The sequence below is a fragment of the Parasteatoda tepidariorum genome, chromosome 8 (genome assembly GCF_982258835.1).
Source record: "Parasteatoda tepidariorum strain Cologne lab strain chromosome 8, Ptep-v5.0, whole genome shotgun sequence".
Lineage (NCBI taxonomy): Eukaryota > Metazoa > Arthropoda > Arachnida > Araneae > Theridiidae > Parasteatoda > Parasteatoda tepidariorum.
In genome coordinates this window covers 43,023,858-43,039,513 of record NC_141762.1, presented here as the reverse complement: position 1 = coordinate 43,039,513, position 15,656 = coordinate 43,023,858, and the positions used below count along the sequence as shown (strand labels likewise).

The window sequence follows — 15,656 nt, the reverse complement described above, 5'->3', positions numbered from 1 at the left end:
AGACAGCACTAACACAATCCTTTTTATGTCTGGAGAAGGAAGCCATTAAGATGGGATTAAGAATCAATGAAAATAAAACTAAATATATGCCCTGCACAAAGGCTGGCTATAAAGAAACACAGCTTGAAATTGGAGCATACAAATTCGAAGCCGTTGATAGCTTCACCTATTTGGGGTCTAAGATTAACAACAAAAATGACACTACACAAGAAATACACACGAGAATCACGATGGCCAATAAATATTTTTATGGCCTAAGAAAATATCTTAAGTCAAGCCTAATAAAAAGAAAAACAAAAGTGTTACTCTATAAATGTCTTATACGATCAGTGCTTACATACGCATGTGAGACCTGGACAATGACCCGTGGAGAAGAAAATATGATAGCTAGTTTTGAGAGAAAAATACTGCGAAGCATTTTTGGTGGAATAAGTAAAAACGGTACCTGGTTTAGAAGATCAAATACGGAACTCTACAAAGCATATAAAGAACCTGGTGTCATTAAATTTATCAAAATTCAAAGGATTAAATGGGCAGGCCACATTATAAGAATGGAGGATAGCAGGACAACCAAAAAAGTTTTCTGTGCCAGGCCAACAGGTACAAGAAAAAGAGGACGACCAAACCTAAGATTTTTAGACTGCCTTGAAAAGGACCTACAAGTTTTAAAGATAATAAACTGGAGAATCTTGGCTAAGGGAAGAATGTCTTGGCATAGGCTTGTTGAGAAGGCCAAGGCCCATCCTGGGCTGTCGTGCCAATGAGAAGAAGAAGAAGAATTAAATTTTCAAAAAAAGCCTTTTCTATGTAAAAATAAAATTTTCAATACTTGTTCGGACCACCTATAAATGAACAAGAGAAAAATAATTGCACTGAGAATTTATTAATTGGTTAGATTAACTTTCGTGTGTAAATGCTCTTAATTGCTATAATACTTCGAATTAAAAGATAAGAAACTTACAAAATTATTGTCAGGCACGTCAACAAAAGAGTCCTATAGCTATATAGCATTGATATCTATTGCTACGGATAATATCAATCCCGGAGTAAAAGGCCTTTAAACTTATAAAGGAAAATATTTGATATGTCTGGCAATTTCTCCTATTTGGTGTGAATTTACAGCTAGATAATAACTCATATATTAGGACAAAAAATATTTTTTCAGTAAATGTATCAATATTTTAAATTGTTTATGTCTAATAGGGGTTAAAAAACAGCTTATTCATATTCATAAATAAGCCAATATAAAAATTAAACATTTCTGATTGATTCTTATGTGAAATTGCCTTGCAAATGAATAAAAACCCTTAGCCGTGAATATACGTCAATAATAGCGTGTAAAGAATCGTAAATAATAAGAGTTTTCAAAATTTTATTCATTTGCTTTTTTTTCTTTTTTAAACGAAAAACCTTGTAAGTATGTAAAAATGCGATTACCAATGCACGTGTTTCACGCTTTCTTGATGAACCGGGCGCCAATATAAACCTTGAAGACAGAGTGTTTGTAGCCTACGGAAGGAAACTCTTTAAGTTGGAAGATAATTTATTTAAAGAAAATCAAAGAAAAATTTAAATTTTTTAGGCATATCTTACATGGATTATACGCAAAAACAAATATCAGTGCATGACTTTAAATTTTTATCCAACATGTGACGCATAACATAAAATTATTGTGTCAGTCAACCTTTAATATATGTAATAAATCCTGAAGTATTTTAGTACCAAATATGCAAATACCAAATACATAAAAAAATATTTAGTACCAAATGCATAAAAAAATATTTATATTCATTATAAAACCTGCGTAAACCTGTGAAACCTTATTGTCCCTCTGAGGGGGAATTACCCCGTTTAATTCACTTAAAATTAACTGGATTGTTATTTCAAAGTTATTTAACTTGGTATTAGAATTTATTAAAATATTCAACGTGCTTTGAAAATATCTGTCAATATTTTCTGTAAATATCTAGTTATAGAAAATATGAAATACATTAATGAAAGTTTACCACCATAAGAGGCATGGAAGTGTTCCGTGATGTATTCTACAGTACCACTAATAAGGTATCGTGAAAGTTTTTCTTTCTTTTTTTTCTTAATATGTACAAGAAAAGATTTCTACATACACAAGCGAGGAAATAATACAGTTAATTGGGTACCTACAATTCGAGAAAAAGACCGCTAAAATAAGCTGTGTGGCTAAGGAAGATGGCATGAAGATGCTGGATAAAGAGGATATATATATATATCTTGTAATAAATCGATGCTAGTAAATTATTCTATGTCTAATACGTGTACTATTAAAGAAAGACCTATTAAAAGTCTGAAACTCGTTTAAAACTTATTCATGGAGTTTGAAACTTATTCATTTTTAAGTAAAAGTTTATATTCTATGAAAATTCATTTATTTGTATCAAATACGCCTAAAAACTTATTAACACAACTATAATAACACATTTTCACTATAATAATGTATAATATGTAAGAGATATATCAGAAACGTAAGTAAATATAATATATTTTAATATATAATGTATTATAAACGTAAAGAAAAGTAAGAGTATTTACATACCTTATCACCATTGTTGCCTAGTGTAAGAAAAGAAGACAACGACGAAGTACCCATTAACATCCTTAACAAAGCGGCTAACTGAGCCTAAAGGAAAATGGAAACTATAGGTAAAAGGAATAGACACTGTAAGATTGCGAGTATTTACTTTATGCTTATTTATTAATTATTTTTTAAAGAGGACATGAGAAAAAAAATCTTGAATGTTTAAGGATTTGTATTAGTATTTAATTCAATAATGATTTTGGTTTAGTTTAAAGTTTTAAAAAAAAATTTCTTCGCTCCTCTAATTTCAATAAATGCTAAAGCTTTGAATACTTTTTACAATGAACACTTTCACTGGTATTCTTTTTAAATTTTAAAACAACTTATCGCAAAAACTTTGAAGGTCAAACTTTGAAACTTGAAATTGATCCGATTGTAACTCTAAAAATACATATTTTAAGAATTTTACTTTAATTCGGCATCAAGAAATTGAAAATTTCGCGTTTAATTCCTGAGAAGTAAGTTTTTAACAAACAAGAAACAAATTCTGATTGCCTTCAATTTTTTAAATTGTAGATATATGAAACTTGTTGAAATGAATTAAATAAAAATAAGATATTAGAATATAAATAAGACATTAGACGTAGAAAATAAAATATAAATAAAAATATATTAATATTAAGGCATATATTTTTAGATGCATGAAAAATGAAAACATCACTCTTAAATATTTAAAATTTCTTTATCTCATAAAAATGTCCCATAGAAGATTTTTAAACAAATTCTGCATATTTATGGAGCAACAATAAAAAGTGTTACAGCATTAAAAAGTTCAAAGGAATTTGTACATTTTTAAAAACAGTTTTTAAATATATACTGAATTCCTTTACATCATCATGATTTAAATGCATATGATTAAATATGCATTTGATTTAAATACAATTGCAAAAAAATTAATAACAAATGAAAGTACTTGAATAGTTTCATGTTTCACCACTGTTTTCTTTTAATATTTAAGGTTTTATGAAATTCTTTTTTCACATTCTTTTGCAATTGTTAAATGTTGTACATGGGCAGTTCTTTTTCAGATTTAGCATTTCTGTCTTCTCTTCATTTTGCTGCAAGGGATAAACCCGCTATTGCTTCTCATTTATCGCAGTTGTTTCTTCGATAAATCGATATTTTTTTAAAACAAAAATTACTATGTTAATGAATTCGATAAATATTATACATTTATGTACGAACATTGTTCTAAGAATATTGTATAATCATTATTATGTAAATCGTTAATTTTATTACAATGTTGAATGTTAATTGTGATAAAAGTAACGATTGCTTGGATTTGAAACATAACTAACTGAACTTTAAAATTAAGAAATACAGAATGTACAATAAGAAGAAATTAATAAGAAATAATTTTACTCGTCAACGCTACATAACAGTACCCTTATATTATTATAACGATTCAAATTGAAAATAGTTGTGCATTAGGCTTTTATATTTCCAATATTTAAAACAATGTAAAAACTTACATCTGGCATAATTGTATCACTTTTTTTTACACTAATTTAAGCTCGATCGTATAAAAATCTCGAGAGAGAGATAAATATATTTTCCAAAGACAATGGATGAATAATCATTATTTAAAACAAAATATTAAGATACAGTTATGTCTATAAACAAAAATGACTCTTTCTGTACTCTAAATTTTAACTTAGCAGTTGTATATGTGCTGAAAATGCAATGCACACTGCAATGCGTCCAGCAGGATATTTTTGAAATTCAAGTTAGACACTAAATTTAAATATTATATTTGAGTTTATATTTATCTTATGGTGATTTATGCACAATTTTCTGATCATATTCACAAATTTAAATTTCAATGCTTTATAATATTTGATCTGAAAAACAAAATTCAATGCAAAATTTAGCACTCAAAACCGCTTATCATTTTCACATGCAGAATTTTTTTTTCAAATACTATTTTAACAAAAACTATAGAATGAAATTTGTTTTTATTATTATTTTGTTTATGTATTTATTTATTCCGTATAATCAAAGAGTCATAACCACTGCTTGCCACCGTTCGCCAGACTATGAAGCACAGAACGCAGTTCATTTCAGATCACATTGTTTAAGGTGTTTTTTTCACTTAGTCTTGTTTACTACCGCATTTATACTTTAATGTCTTTTATGTTACTTAAAATTTTTTTAATTAGTTTAAAAAAATATTTTTTGAATTATTACTTAACTAACTATTATTATTACTTAATTGCTGACTGTCACTCACCAGCAATCGAACCTTATTTTGATATTTTAGTTCTTACTATTTTCCGAGCTCATAGGGCCCAGTGGTTAAGACTCTGAACTGTCTTCGTGAAGAACTGGTGTTTAGTTTTCAGCAGTGTCCTGAACCCCACCTGGATTTAGATCAATGGGTTCACTTTAGGCCCATGTCCAAGAACTCGTGGTTTTGATCCACGCCTGCCGATGACTTCCCGTATGGTGACTGATGCACGTTAAATCTGCTGAGTCACAAAGTTCTCCATGTCCCCATAACAAATCAATACGTCTGGGTGTACTGATCCAGGAGTTTTCGTGTCTTCTAGATTGGTTCAAAATTACAAGGCTACGGAGTTGAACATTAGTAGTCGTAAACCCGAAATTGGGTCGGCTGTTCAACGACGGATATAAAATAAAATAAAATGGATTCGCTTTGTTTTGAAAGTAATGGTGTCTTGTGCGCTGTGCTGACCACATAGCCATAATCATGTTGTTGCTCACGCAATTGTGGAGACTTAGCCTCTATGAAGGATCGAAGAGGTTGGTTCTTTTGTTTACCTCGGAGCTATTGTTAATAAACAGGGCGGAAGTAACGATGATATTTACAAGAGAATCAGAAAAGCTAGATCCGGTTTTAGAGGTCTGTACAATTTTTGGAGAGCCTCAAATATGAAATTAAAAATAAATATCAATAAGGCTATAGATATATAAGGCTATAAACAAAAATAAATATCTATAAGGCTACCGCGCATTCCATTCTTCTGTATAGTGCCGAATGCTGGAATCCCCGGAAATTAGAAAGAGAAACATTTGAAACTTTTTAAAATAGATGCTTAAAAATAATACTAAAAATATTCTGGTCCAATAGTATAAAGATCTTTTAACAAAAGCTAATATACCATCTGTTAATGAAGAAATTTTCAAACGAAGATGGAGATGGCTTGGTCACATACTAAAAACAGATATAAGCAATCCTAAAAACTGCTGCAAGCTTATGGGCGCCTGACGGGAAAAAAAAGCGGGGTGAGTGTGTGGAGTAAAAGAATCGAGGCCTTATGTGACAGCTCGGCGCGAATAGGATAAGTAAGTACGTAATCTCTGTGAAATCTCAGGCCAACTACGGAGTTTTGTGAGAAGATTTTACTCCCTATTACTTGTCCAAGCCGATACGGAGTGGAATTCCTATAGAGGGGTAAAAACTCTAGGTGTTGGACAGAATTTTATTCTTACATTCCCTCTATTGTTATAATTAGATAGGCAATTTCTCCCTATTTAACATATTATTGCTATCAATTCTGCAGTTAAATTGTACAGTAATTGAAAGGAGTAGGAAACACTAAATATCTAAAAAACAACCAAAACTTTGAAATTTCAAAACTCAGAAACAAGGAATAAAATTGAACCCTCTTCAGCCACATAAGTACGAGTATTTAAAATTTTAAAGTTTTACTGCTTTTATTTTTCTGTGTATCAAAAAATCTGCGAAACTTCATTAAAAACATTTACATAGTAAACACTTAATAATTTGTAAATAGACTAATTTTAATATTTTACATATTGATTCATCTTACTGATATCTAAGCATGAGAGTATAAAACTACAAAAAATCGTGATTCTGTCCCTACTGTTCTAGGCAAAACTGAATTACGTAGCCTATAAAATAACTCGAAAACTTATGTCCGTAATAATATGATTTTGATACACGAATTTTTGTTTCTGCAATTTTTTTAAGAAGTATAAAAGACTTAATGTTCTATCGATTAATATTTAAGGTATAAGCAAGATAATGGAGAAAAGAGAAAAATTTTCTAAAATTGTGGCGGAAACGAAGGTATCCAGTACAAAGGCTGAAACAATCGAAAATATTTCAGCACTTGTGTTATACACATAAATGTTAGCACATATATATGTTAGAATTCTTAAGAGATCATGGAGGAGTTAATGAGTTATAATGAAACAATTATGCAATACTGTTTAACAATGAAAGAAAAGTGCATACCTTTGGTATGATTGTAGCTCCAGATAAAATTATACAGCTCAAAAACAAAAATATTTTCATCTCGTTTGTTCTGAAATGAAAGAGACAAGAGATTAATTACAGCTCTTTTTAAAACAGCTAAAATTCTTTCAAATCGAGTGATGTTTTAAACATTTTAGTGATAATAAAATTGCTGGAAAGCATTTGATCATGCATAATTTATTGAAAAAAACATTTAGTGCCAAAATGAGAGATTATTTATAAATTTTTTGCTTACCTGCTAATTTTTATGTTATATCGCCATTTTTTCTTGTTCATTTCAATATTGAATCATTGAAATGAACAAGAAAATTGTTTTATCATTGTTATTATTCCTTTATTATTGAATTATTGTTTGTTTTCTCTGAAATTATTAGAATTCGAGAAAGGGAATTATTGTAAACATTCCAAAATATTTTACTCCACTTTATAAATAATTTCCCACAAATTTGATTGAATGAAAACAACTTGAGTTTATTTTAAGTAAGAGTTCATAAGTAACCATAAGCTTTAGAATATTTAAAAGTTCTTAAAATTACTGATATTCTCAATCAGATAGTTTATTCTTAGAGAATATGAAGAAAAAAAACTAATGATTAATATAAATTCAAATCCATTCTTTTACATTTACATTTTAAAATAAATTCATCTCATCCGTAAAAATAATGATTGTCTCATTAGTGCAGTTTGGCTATTATAGTAACATTTAATAAGGAGAAATAGAGACTATAGTTAAAATAGCTGTCATATTGACTATCCTATATATGTTGAATTCAAAGAAAAGTATTTCCTTTTTAAAAATAAAATTACAGAAACTTTAATTATTTTATGATATATAATTAGGAAAATAAAATTAATAACTAGAAAAAAAATTCTTTCTATATTTATTTTATTTTATATACCATATGAGATATATTTGTATCAACGGTAAAAGTAAAAAAGAATTAAAAATAATTAATAAAAGTAATTTAATAAGATTGAAATGAATCCGTGTTTTTTGTTTTTTTTGTTTCCTTCTTTGCAACTGGATATCTCATACACCGTTGAAATTTCCATTCCAAATTTGCGGTAAAATGAACAGCAGCAATTTCTCAATGCAGTTAACCTTAAAGTTTACGGGTTGGAACATTGCTTATAACCGTTTACAGCTGGCACGGCTAACAAGATGTGAGTATAAAACTGTACGATTCCTTAACAATTTACCGTGAGTATAAAACTACACGGTTTTCTAACAATTTTCAACTAGCAAGGTTTCTAAACCGTTAAAATAAATTTTAACGGTTCCTTAGAGTTAGGTTATGTTAGGCTTTTTGTTCGGAAATGGAAATTAGATTTAGCTTGTAGCTTAGTTGTGTATTGTCAAATGAAATGGAATGTGTTTAATTTAATCATTACAGGGAATGTGGCTTAGTTAGTTTATTTAGAGGTACCATCTATCTTGAAAAATGGGAAGTACTAGAATTTTTTCTTAAGCTGCTCTGTAATTTTACCATTAATGCTTGAAAGACAGTTTTGTATTCTAATAGTCCAGGTTCACCGATTAAGGGTTGCAAGGCTGTGGAAACTCTTCATGTGTTGAAGAAGTTGAGATTTAATCTCCCACTAAGCAGGCCATGATAGTGACATGTTAATCCTTTTAGGCTATAGTATGTAACCACCTGAAAAAACTAAGTGGCTTTTTTAGATGGTCCTAGTTGGAGCGCATAATATTTTGCCTGTTTAACCATATTAGCTGAAGACTGTCAATAAACGCCATTTCTCACTGTTAACAGCTTGAATATCGTATTTTTATGGTTATTTGACTATATTGGTTAAATATAGTAAAAGAATAGTTAAATAAATTGATATCATCTTAATAATTGTAATAGTTCAAAATGTTTCTCCCGAAATTTTTTCAACTGATTATTAGAGAAATTTTAAGACAATTTATGAATAAAATTTGTTGTAAGGGCCTTAACACATATTTTGTGATTATTTTTATTCGATGAACAGATGTAGTACGATACGTCAAAAATATGTCTAAATCTGATTAAAGTCTAATGCACTTATGTTTAACAGATCCATAATTTCTCGCAAAAGATTTTAACCTTAAAACAAATTTTATTAAATCTAAAAAATAGCTTTGCATAAGTAAAGTAATAAAAGGGAAAAAAATGAAATCAGAAATAAAATTTAAATGGAAAATAAATAAAATAATTATATACTAATGAAAATGCTTCTAAAGAACGTTTAATTTTGATGCGGAAAATAAATTTAAAAGAACTTATAATAAATGAAATATACATACATTTTTATATATTAGAATTATATTTAATTCAAATTAAAATATATGTCTAAATATTTGGCAGTTACTTAAAGAATTATATCCCAACGAATGCAAAATTTCTAGATGAATTTTCTGTTTCTGATGCTTATTATTAAGGATTCTAGAAGATTCTAGATAATTCTTCGAAATGCTGAACTTTGGTGCTATAATTAAAATATTTAATCCTCGCACAAATTTCTTATTATAATTATTATTATAAAAAAATAAAAAAATAAATTCCTTAGCAGTAATTGAAACTGAAATGCTTTCTGGGAATTTTATTTTCCGATGAGCTTTCTCTTAATGGAAATACTGTTATTAGTATAAATTATTAGCTAGAAATATTCTTTTAAAAATTCTTTAATAGTAAAGAAGAACATTAACTTTAAGCATGGCCTGATGAAATAATTTGCTGTTGTCGGTGTTTTATACTTGTCAAAATTATCATCAAAATAATAATAATTTAAAACCCTTTACTTAACAATTAGCCTTATCTACTGGAGACTTACAGAATTGATGAATGAAGATTACAGTACAAGTTTTCTACTGGACCTGTCTGTGTAAACACATGATTTATTTGATATTTCACTTCTGCCTTTATGTGTCGGTTAACGTTCATAGTACCTTTTAATTTAATTACATTGTGGAAATGATATCGTCCATTTTGTTTTTAAATATGAACTTGGTGCAATGTAGTCGTTTCTGGCATTCATGCTATTATACTCTATAATCGACTCAATCTAGTCTTCATCTGAATTAGAATTAACATTTTAAAGATGAAACTAATCCAAAATCGAAGTTCTTAACACCAAATAACGTTACAGCCTTATTCTGTAAAATAGGTGAAATTAATTTTTACTGAATGCTTTGATGAGAACTGTACAAATCACTAACATTATCAGAGTAACCCTATAACGCTGCAGAGAAAACATCAAATACATCACAACAATAAGGCTGATATCTGATACTGTAAGATATCTAAAGACGATAGATTCTCTGAGATCACGATAAATAAAATTTGCAGTTTTTTTAGTAGATCTAATGGAAGTTTTTGGTAGCAGTAGACATTTATCTTTGTTAACCTAAGTAAAGGGCACTTAACGGAGTGAGGATGTACATTTGAACAAATACAGAAGTGCATTAAACCGAAAGTGGAGTTATATTAGTAATATTTGAATATTAATATTCTAAATGATATTTAGAATTGAGAGTCATATAATATTCTTGCATGAGAATTCTTTTGTTTTTATTAATTAAAAAATAATTATTTTAAAGAAAAGGTGAACTTTAAAAATTGAAATATTTTCTTAAGTGTTGTTCTTTATCAAAAAATAAATTTATTAAAAACCGTAAAATAAATGTATTAAAAACCCTAAAATAAATGTATTAAAAACCATAAAATAAATGATGAAAAGTGTCAATTACGATGGCTTTGTTATATTAAAAAAAGATTTTCGCATCAACTCTTATACAGGGTAATTCATAATTCCCTCCGGTCCGAGGTTTCGAAGCGTTATAGTAAAAAGAAGACGAATATGGCAAAAAAGAACATATGAAATTATTCCGAAAGTATTGACGTTTTAATTTAAGCAGTTGCCAGTAGATGGCAGTAGCATGTACCACTAAAGCCAGTTGTAGTAAGGAAAAATGGCATTTACAGGCGGAGGGAATTATGAATAACCCTGTACTTTTCAACAATCATAAATTTATTACTTTAGTTCACCATGCAAATTTTGCTAATTTGGGACCCTGAACTATTATAATACGATACTTTTATTCACACATAGGTAGCAGCACTATAAAGCTGTCTAACACAGAAAAGTCTAGTATTTTCCATTTCTTATGATAGGTGAAACAGCAAGATAATTCATCAAACCACATTGCATTTGATAAAATATAAATCAACCTCAACCTATATCCTAAGATCATTACCGAACGGAAAGCTTAATTCCAATGTCCAATTAAGCTTCGTTTTTAAGGTTTTGAAACCATGCTTATTGTGAATGTTTTTAACCATCATACTTTCAAAATCGTCATAGTAAAAATGTAGTTTACCGTAAACTTTAAGTCTATTTGGATGGACTGACTGCTGCCAGTTATTTTACCCTAATTTTAGAATGAAAATTCTAACAGTGTATCACATTTTTTTGTTCCTTAACATATTCCGGTGAAAAGGGATTTTATGGTGAATTATACTGACACCCTCAGTGCCGAAATAATAACGTGGAATCATTTAAGAAAGGAATAATGTCCTAAGCACGCTTTAAGGTTGTGGGACATGCGTTCACCTTATAAACATTAAATTTTGAGATAAACTTGTCGAATTTCAGATGTTCCTTTTCTATACAGCTATATTCTTCTATCAAAAAAATTCCATTTTAAAGCAAAGCTAAAATAAAAAAAACCATTTACATAACTGTCGTCATACACATTTAAAATATTTTCTTACGTTAAATTAAGTACGTTTTGATTTAATCATATCTCATCAATAGACATTGGTTTTGATGCTTCTATTTAGCATATAAGATAGTGAAAGCGAGCAAGCATGTAAGTAAATATGTTTATTTTTATAGAAACTTTTATTTTCATATTTTCTTTCATGTGTATTGTGAAAAGGAAACAATGAAAAGGGAAAACGTTGCGTGAGGAAGTGTTACAAAGAGAGAGAGAGAGGGAAGGTCGACTGTCATGAAATACTCCTAAATAGCAATGACAGTTTTTATAGTTATCAATGTGAGACAGGCCATCAAATAAAAATATAATTCTAGGTTATTAGGTTCCCGCTATTCAGTCCTCACATTAACTAAAGATCTAAAAATCTGGGAAGGAAAATAATTTGTGTTAAAAAATCTAACAACGAGTACAGGATTTGCATTATCTCAGAGTATTTATAAAAAAACAAAGAGTTAGTTAAAAGGTTTACGTAGTTTGAAGTACTTAAAATAGTTAATTTAGGAGGTTTACATACTTTTGAATATTAAAATATTTAAAGAGACAGTAAATAATTGTTTTGGAGGCATGATTTTTTTTTAAAATATCAGACTGTTGAAAATGTAATTGGTGCTAGAGAAAATTAAAAACGAGTGATGCGTTGAAAAGATTTGCAATATCTTAAAATATTTATATAAAATAACAAAGTTCTTCAGGCAGATTTACGTAGTTTGAAGTGTTAAAAATGGCTAGTTCAGGAAGTGTACATGCTTTTGAATGTTAAAATAAATAAAAAACCAACAAATAGTTGTTTTGAAGGAGTGAATCACTTTTAAATATCAGAATGTTAAAAATAAAATCTTTTCAAAAGAATCTGACAACTTTTGTGTAGTCAAAAAAAAATTTAGAAACTAAGCAAATTAATTTTAAAATAAATTTTTTTTCCCATTTCAATATTTTCCAATAAGGAGAGGGACATTCAAAATCTAAATAAAGCTATACATTTCTATTTTATATAGATTAACTTTAGAGTTACAAGTTAAAAACCTACAATTGAAATGCGTGATATACTATAGTGTTACGCCGTACTTTCACCTAAGGTGAGATTTTTACTTCAAATTCTTCCTCTATATTGTTTTCAAACAGATTCAAGTTGTCATTATAATAATATAGTGTTTCTTTATTGTTTTCATGTTTTCGAAATTTCACTTACATAACAGCACATTTCACAGAAATATCTCATTGTCTACAGAAAAATCGTTACGTCTTTCAATAAAAAAATGTTCCTTCAAAAAAATTACAAATAAGGCTAATCATTACATTTCTCCTAGCCCTGCATTTATAAATGAAGCAAGGCATCCAATGAACGCATTGAACGAACAACAACCAATAAATACATAACGTTTCACGCGTAAGATTTTCAGTTTTGGTTCGCTATTATAATGTATGTATCATATACCTAAAAAGCCATTCTCACTGCATCCATCATGCGATCGGACGCAAATACGATTCATTCATGCGTAATGAGGTCCAGTTACATGTAGTTTTTAAATATTCGCATGCGTGAGTAAGGAAATACATTGTCATGCCATCTTCAATGTGAAATCCGAAATCAATAAATATTATACTTAAAACAACTTATTCTCATCTACAAAGTCGAATTTATGACTTCCGAAAAAATTCCTCAACGAAATTAACTAAGTAGGAAGCTCCTTACACATTAACAGCAAGATAGCTTTTTGATTATATTTTTGTCTATATATTAATAAAAAAAATGCTATTATAAATTTAAATCTCCATTTTATCGTGAGTAGAATTTTGTTGGACTCGCTACATAAAAGAACAAAGAAACATTAATTGACTTAAAAGCTTTTGGTGCAGCACATGCGTAAATGTATAAGAAAACTATTGTTTCACATTTTCAATTCTTACTTCTTGTAATTTAACAGCATATTCGAAAATTATTTTTTGAAAGGATATGATGAAATTGATAAAATTAGCAGATAATGATGCATAAACTATTGACAATTTTTATGATGGTCATTACAGTTATTTCAACAAATAACATTAGGTTTAAAACTAAAAGTGTTATTATGTCTAAAATAAAGAAAAAATTATTTTAATTTTTGGAAAATTAAGTAGAGTTTCAAATTTGTCAAACAATTAGAATAAAAGAGTAATGCCTCAAAATCAATGCTTAGACAGCTGCAATTTTTAAGCTACCTAACGATTTTTAGAACTAAAAAAGTATCGGTTTCGCTTTTGCTAGGAATATGAATTAAAGATTGTTATTTACGCTATATAGTATCAGGTAATCCCATGGTATTTTATATACTAAAGATAATTTTTTTAAAGTACATGGTAAAGCTGTACGACTTAAAAAAATATTTAATACCATTTTGCATCATTATTTTAATACATAACTAATTGTATTTAAATTTTTAATAGCTAATAGAATTTACAATTTTCCATTACTTGAGCAAGAAATAGTTGAATTGAGCTAAATACAAAAATCATTGCGTTCACAGTATTGTACATTCTCATATTCAAGAGCATCCAGAACATTTGCGCATGAGCTAGGTTTGATTCGTGTAAGAGATAGGTATAAAATTCGGCCAAACAAATCATAACATATTAAGTGCATGTTTAAGAATCGGAAGAAGATTCTGAATAAGTTTTGTGGTTAGTAGCCAATGAATAACATCAGTTAACATTTATTTTTTCCAGGGAAATTAAAACACTGAGACTGCGAACGCTACAATGCGAATAGTTCAACAGAGTGTAAATGATTTAGGAACTTCTGCTATTGAAAGTCTGTGGTTAGAAAATAAAAGCAAAGCACAATCTTTATTTCCCTTTGCTAAACATAATTTTTAAACTTAATTTAGGCTCATTCGATCACTAAAATATTACTTTAAATTTTCTTCCCATTAGCTTTTTAATCAACTTACAGATCTGTTTGTTACAAACTGACTTAATTAAAAAAATAATGAAATGAGATTAGAATTGGAAAATTATTTTTTTCCAGATAACTGTTTAAAATAATTTTCGGTTTAATGAATTCCTAAATGAAAACAATCTTAGTTTAAATTTAAATTTTAGAATGAGGAAATAAATGATAAAATTAAAGAAAGTGATAGTTCTGATTTATGATATTCTGAGCTTTTTGATTTATGTTGCTGAAATTAATGTAATTAATTTTGACAATTTTTTTCCAATAATAATCCATTTCCTTTTTTAAAAATAAAAAAAAAAGATTTAGTTATTTCATTCTTAATATTGAAACAAAGTTAAAGCTAATCAAATCGAACGATCAGCGTAAATGACGGGGGTTAAAAAGTTTTATTTTACTTCGGAATTGCATCACTTCTATCTCAATTAATCATTTAAGTGAGAGAGTTAATTACAGGTTCCCGGTGAATTTTGCCTTAATTTGCAGAAATTAATTCCTAAAATCTCGTTACTTTTCCCATTTACTCTTCGAAATTCGAGAAATAGGAAATAAAAGCAGCATTAAATTCATCTGATAAGATTGATGAAGGAATATGCAAAAATGTTCATAGAAATTTTATAAATTTGACTTAGCAGATATATAACATTTGCTTATTACAAAAACTAAATTAAATATATTTAAAGTATTCTGAATGCTCAAAACACTCTGGTTCTCCTGTTCTTTTAAACAGAGGCATGCAATTGAGAATGGATAGATGAATCAATGAAGTATGAAAATATTTTCATGCAGATTTTAAAGTTGACTTCATAAAAAGGTACTATTTGTTTTGTACACACATTAAATATAATATAAAATGCTTTCAATGTTTAAGGAATGGTTTTCTGATTTCATTTCTTAAAATACATAATTTAAGATAACATTAACTAACTATATTAGTAAGTATTGCAATAATTTTTAAAAACCATACACAGCAAACTTTGTTAATGCTTTTTAAACTTGATTTCTGCGGTCACAAATTATTAACATATTATTTTTTATCGCTTAGATTTACCTTAAAATCCTGAGATATGATTGTTGTGATTTAGTTGCCTGCTATATAATACTTGGCAATTCGGGC

General features: G+C 28.3%; 1 protein-coding gene across 4 annotated transcripts in view; it reads right to left on the bottom strand.

Annotated features, from left to right (window-relative positions):
• The window catches only part of LOC107456699 (uncharacterized), an 84,169-nt gene that overhangs the window by 10,342 nt on the left and 58,171 nt on the right, over positions 1-15,656 (bottom strand). For 3 of the 4 annotated variants that reach the window (XM_043055139.3, XM_043055134.3, XM_087150193.1), the window contains 3 exons: positions 6,834-6,903; positions 2,570-2,653; positions 1,438-1,509 (listed from right to left, as the gene is read on the bottom strand). In XM_043055139.3, the coding sequence (XP_042911073.1) occupies positions 1,438-1,509; positions 2,570-2,653; positions 6,834-6,893 (216 nt within the window). In that variant the 5' untranslated portion in view covers positions 6,894-6,903. The remainder of the gene's footprint in view (positions 1-1,437; positions 1,510-2,569; positions 2,654-6,833; positions 6,904-15,656) is intronic. The other variant, XM_043055153.3, reaches the window with a different exon arrangement.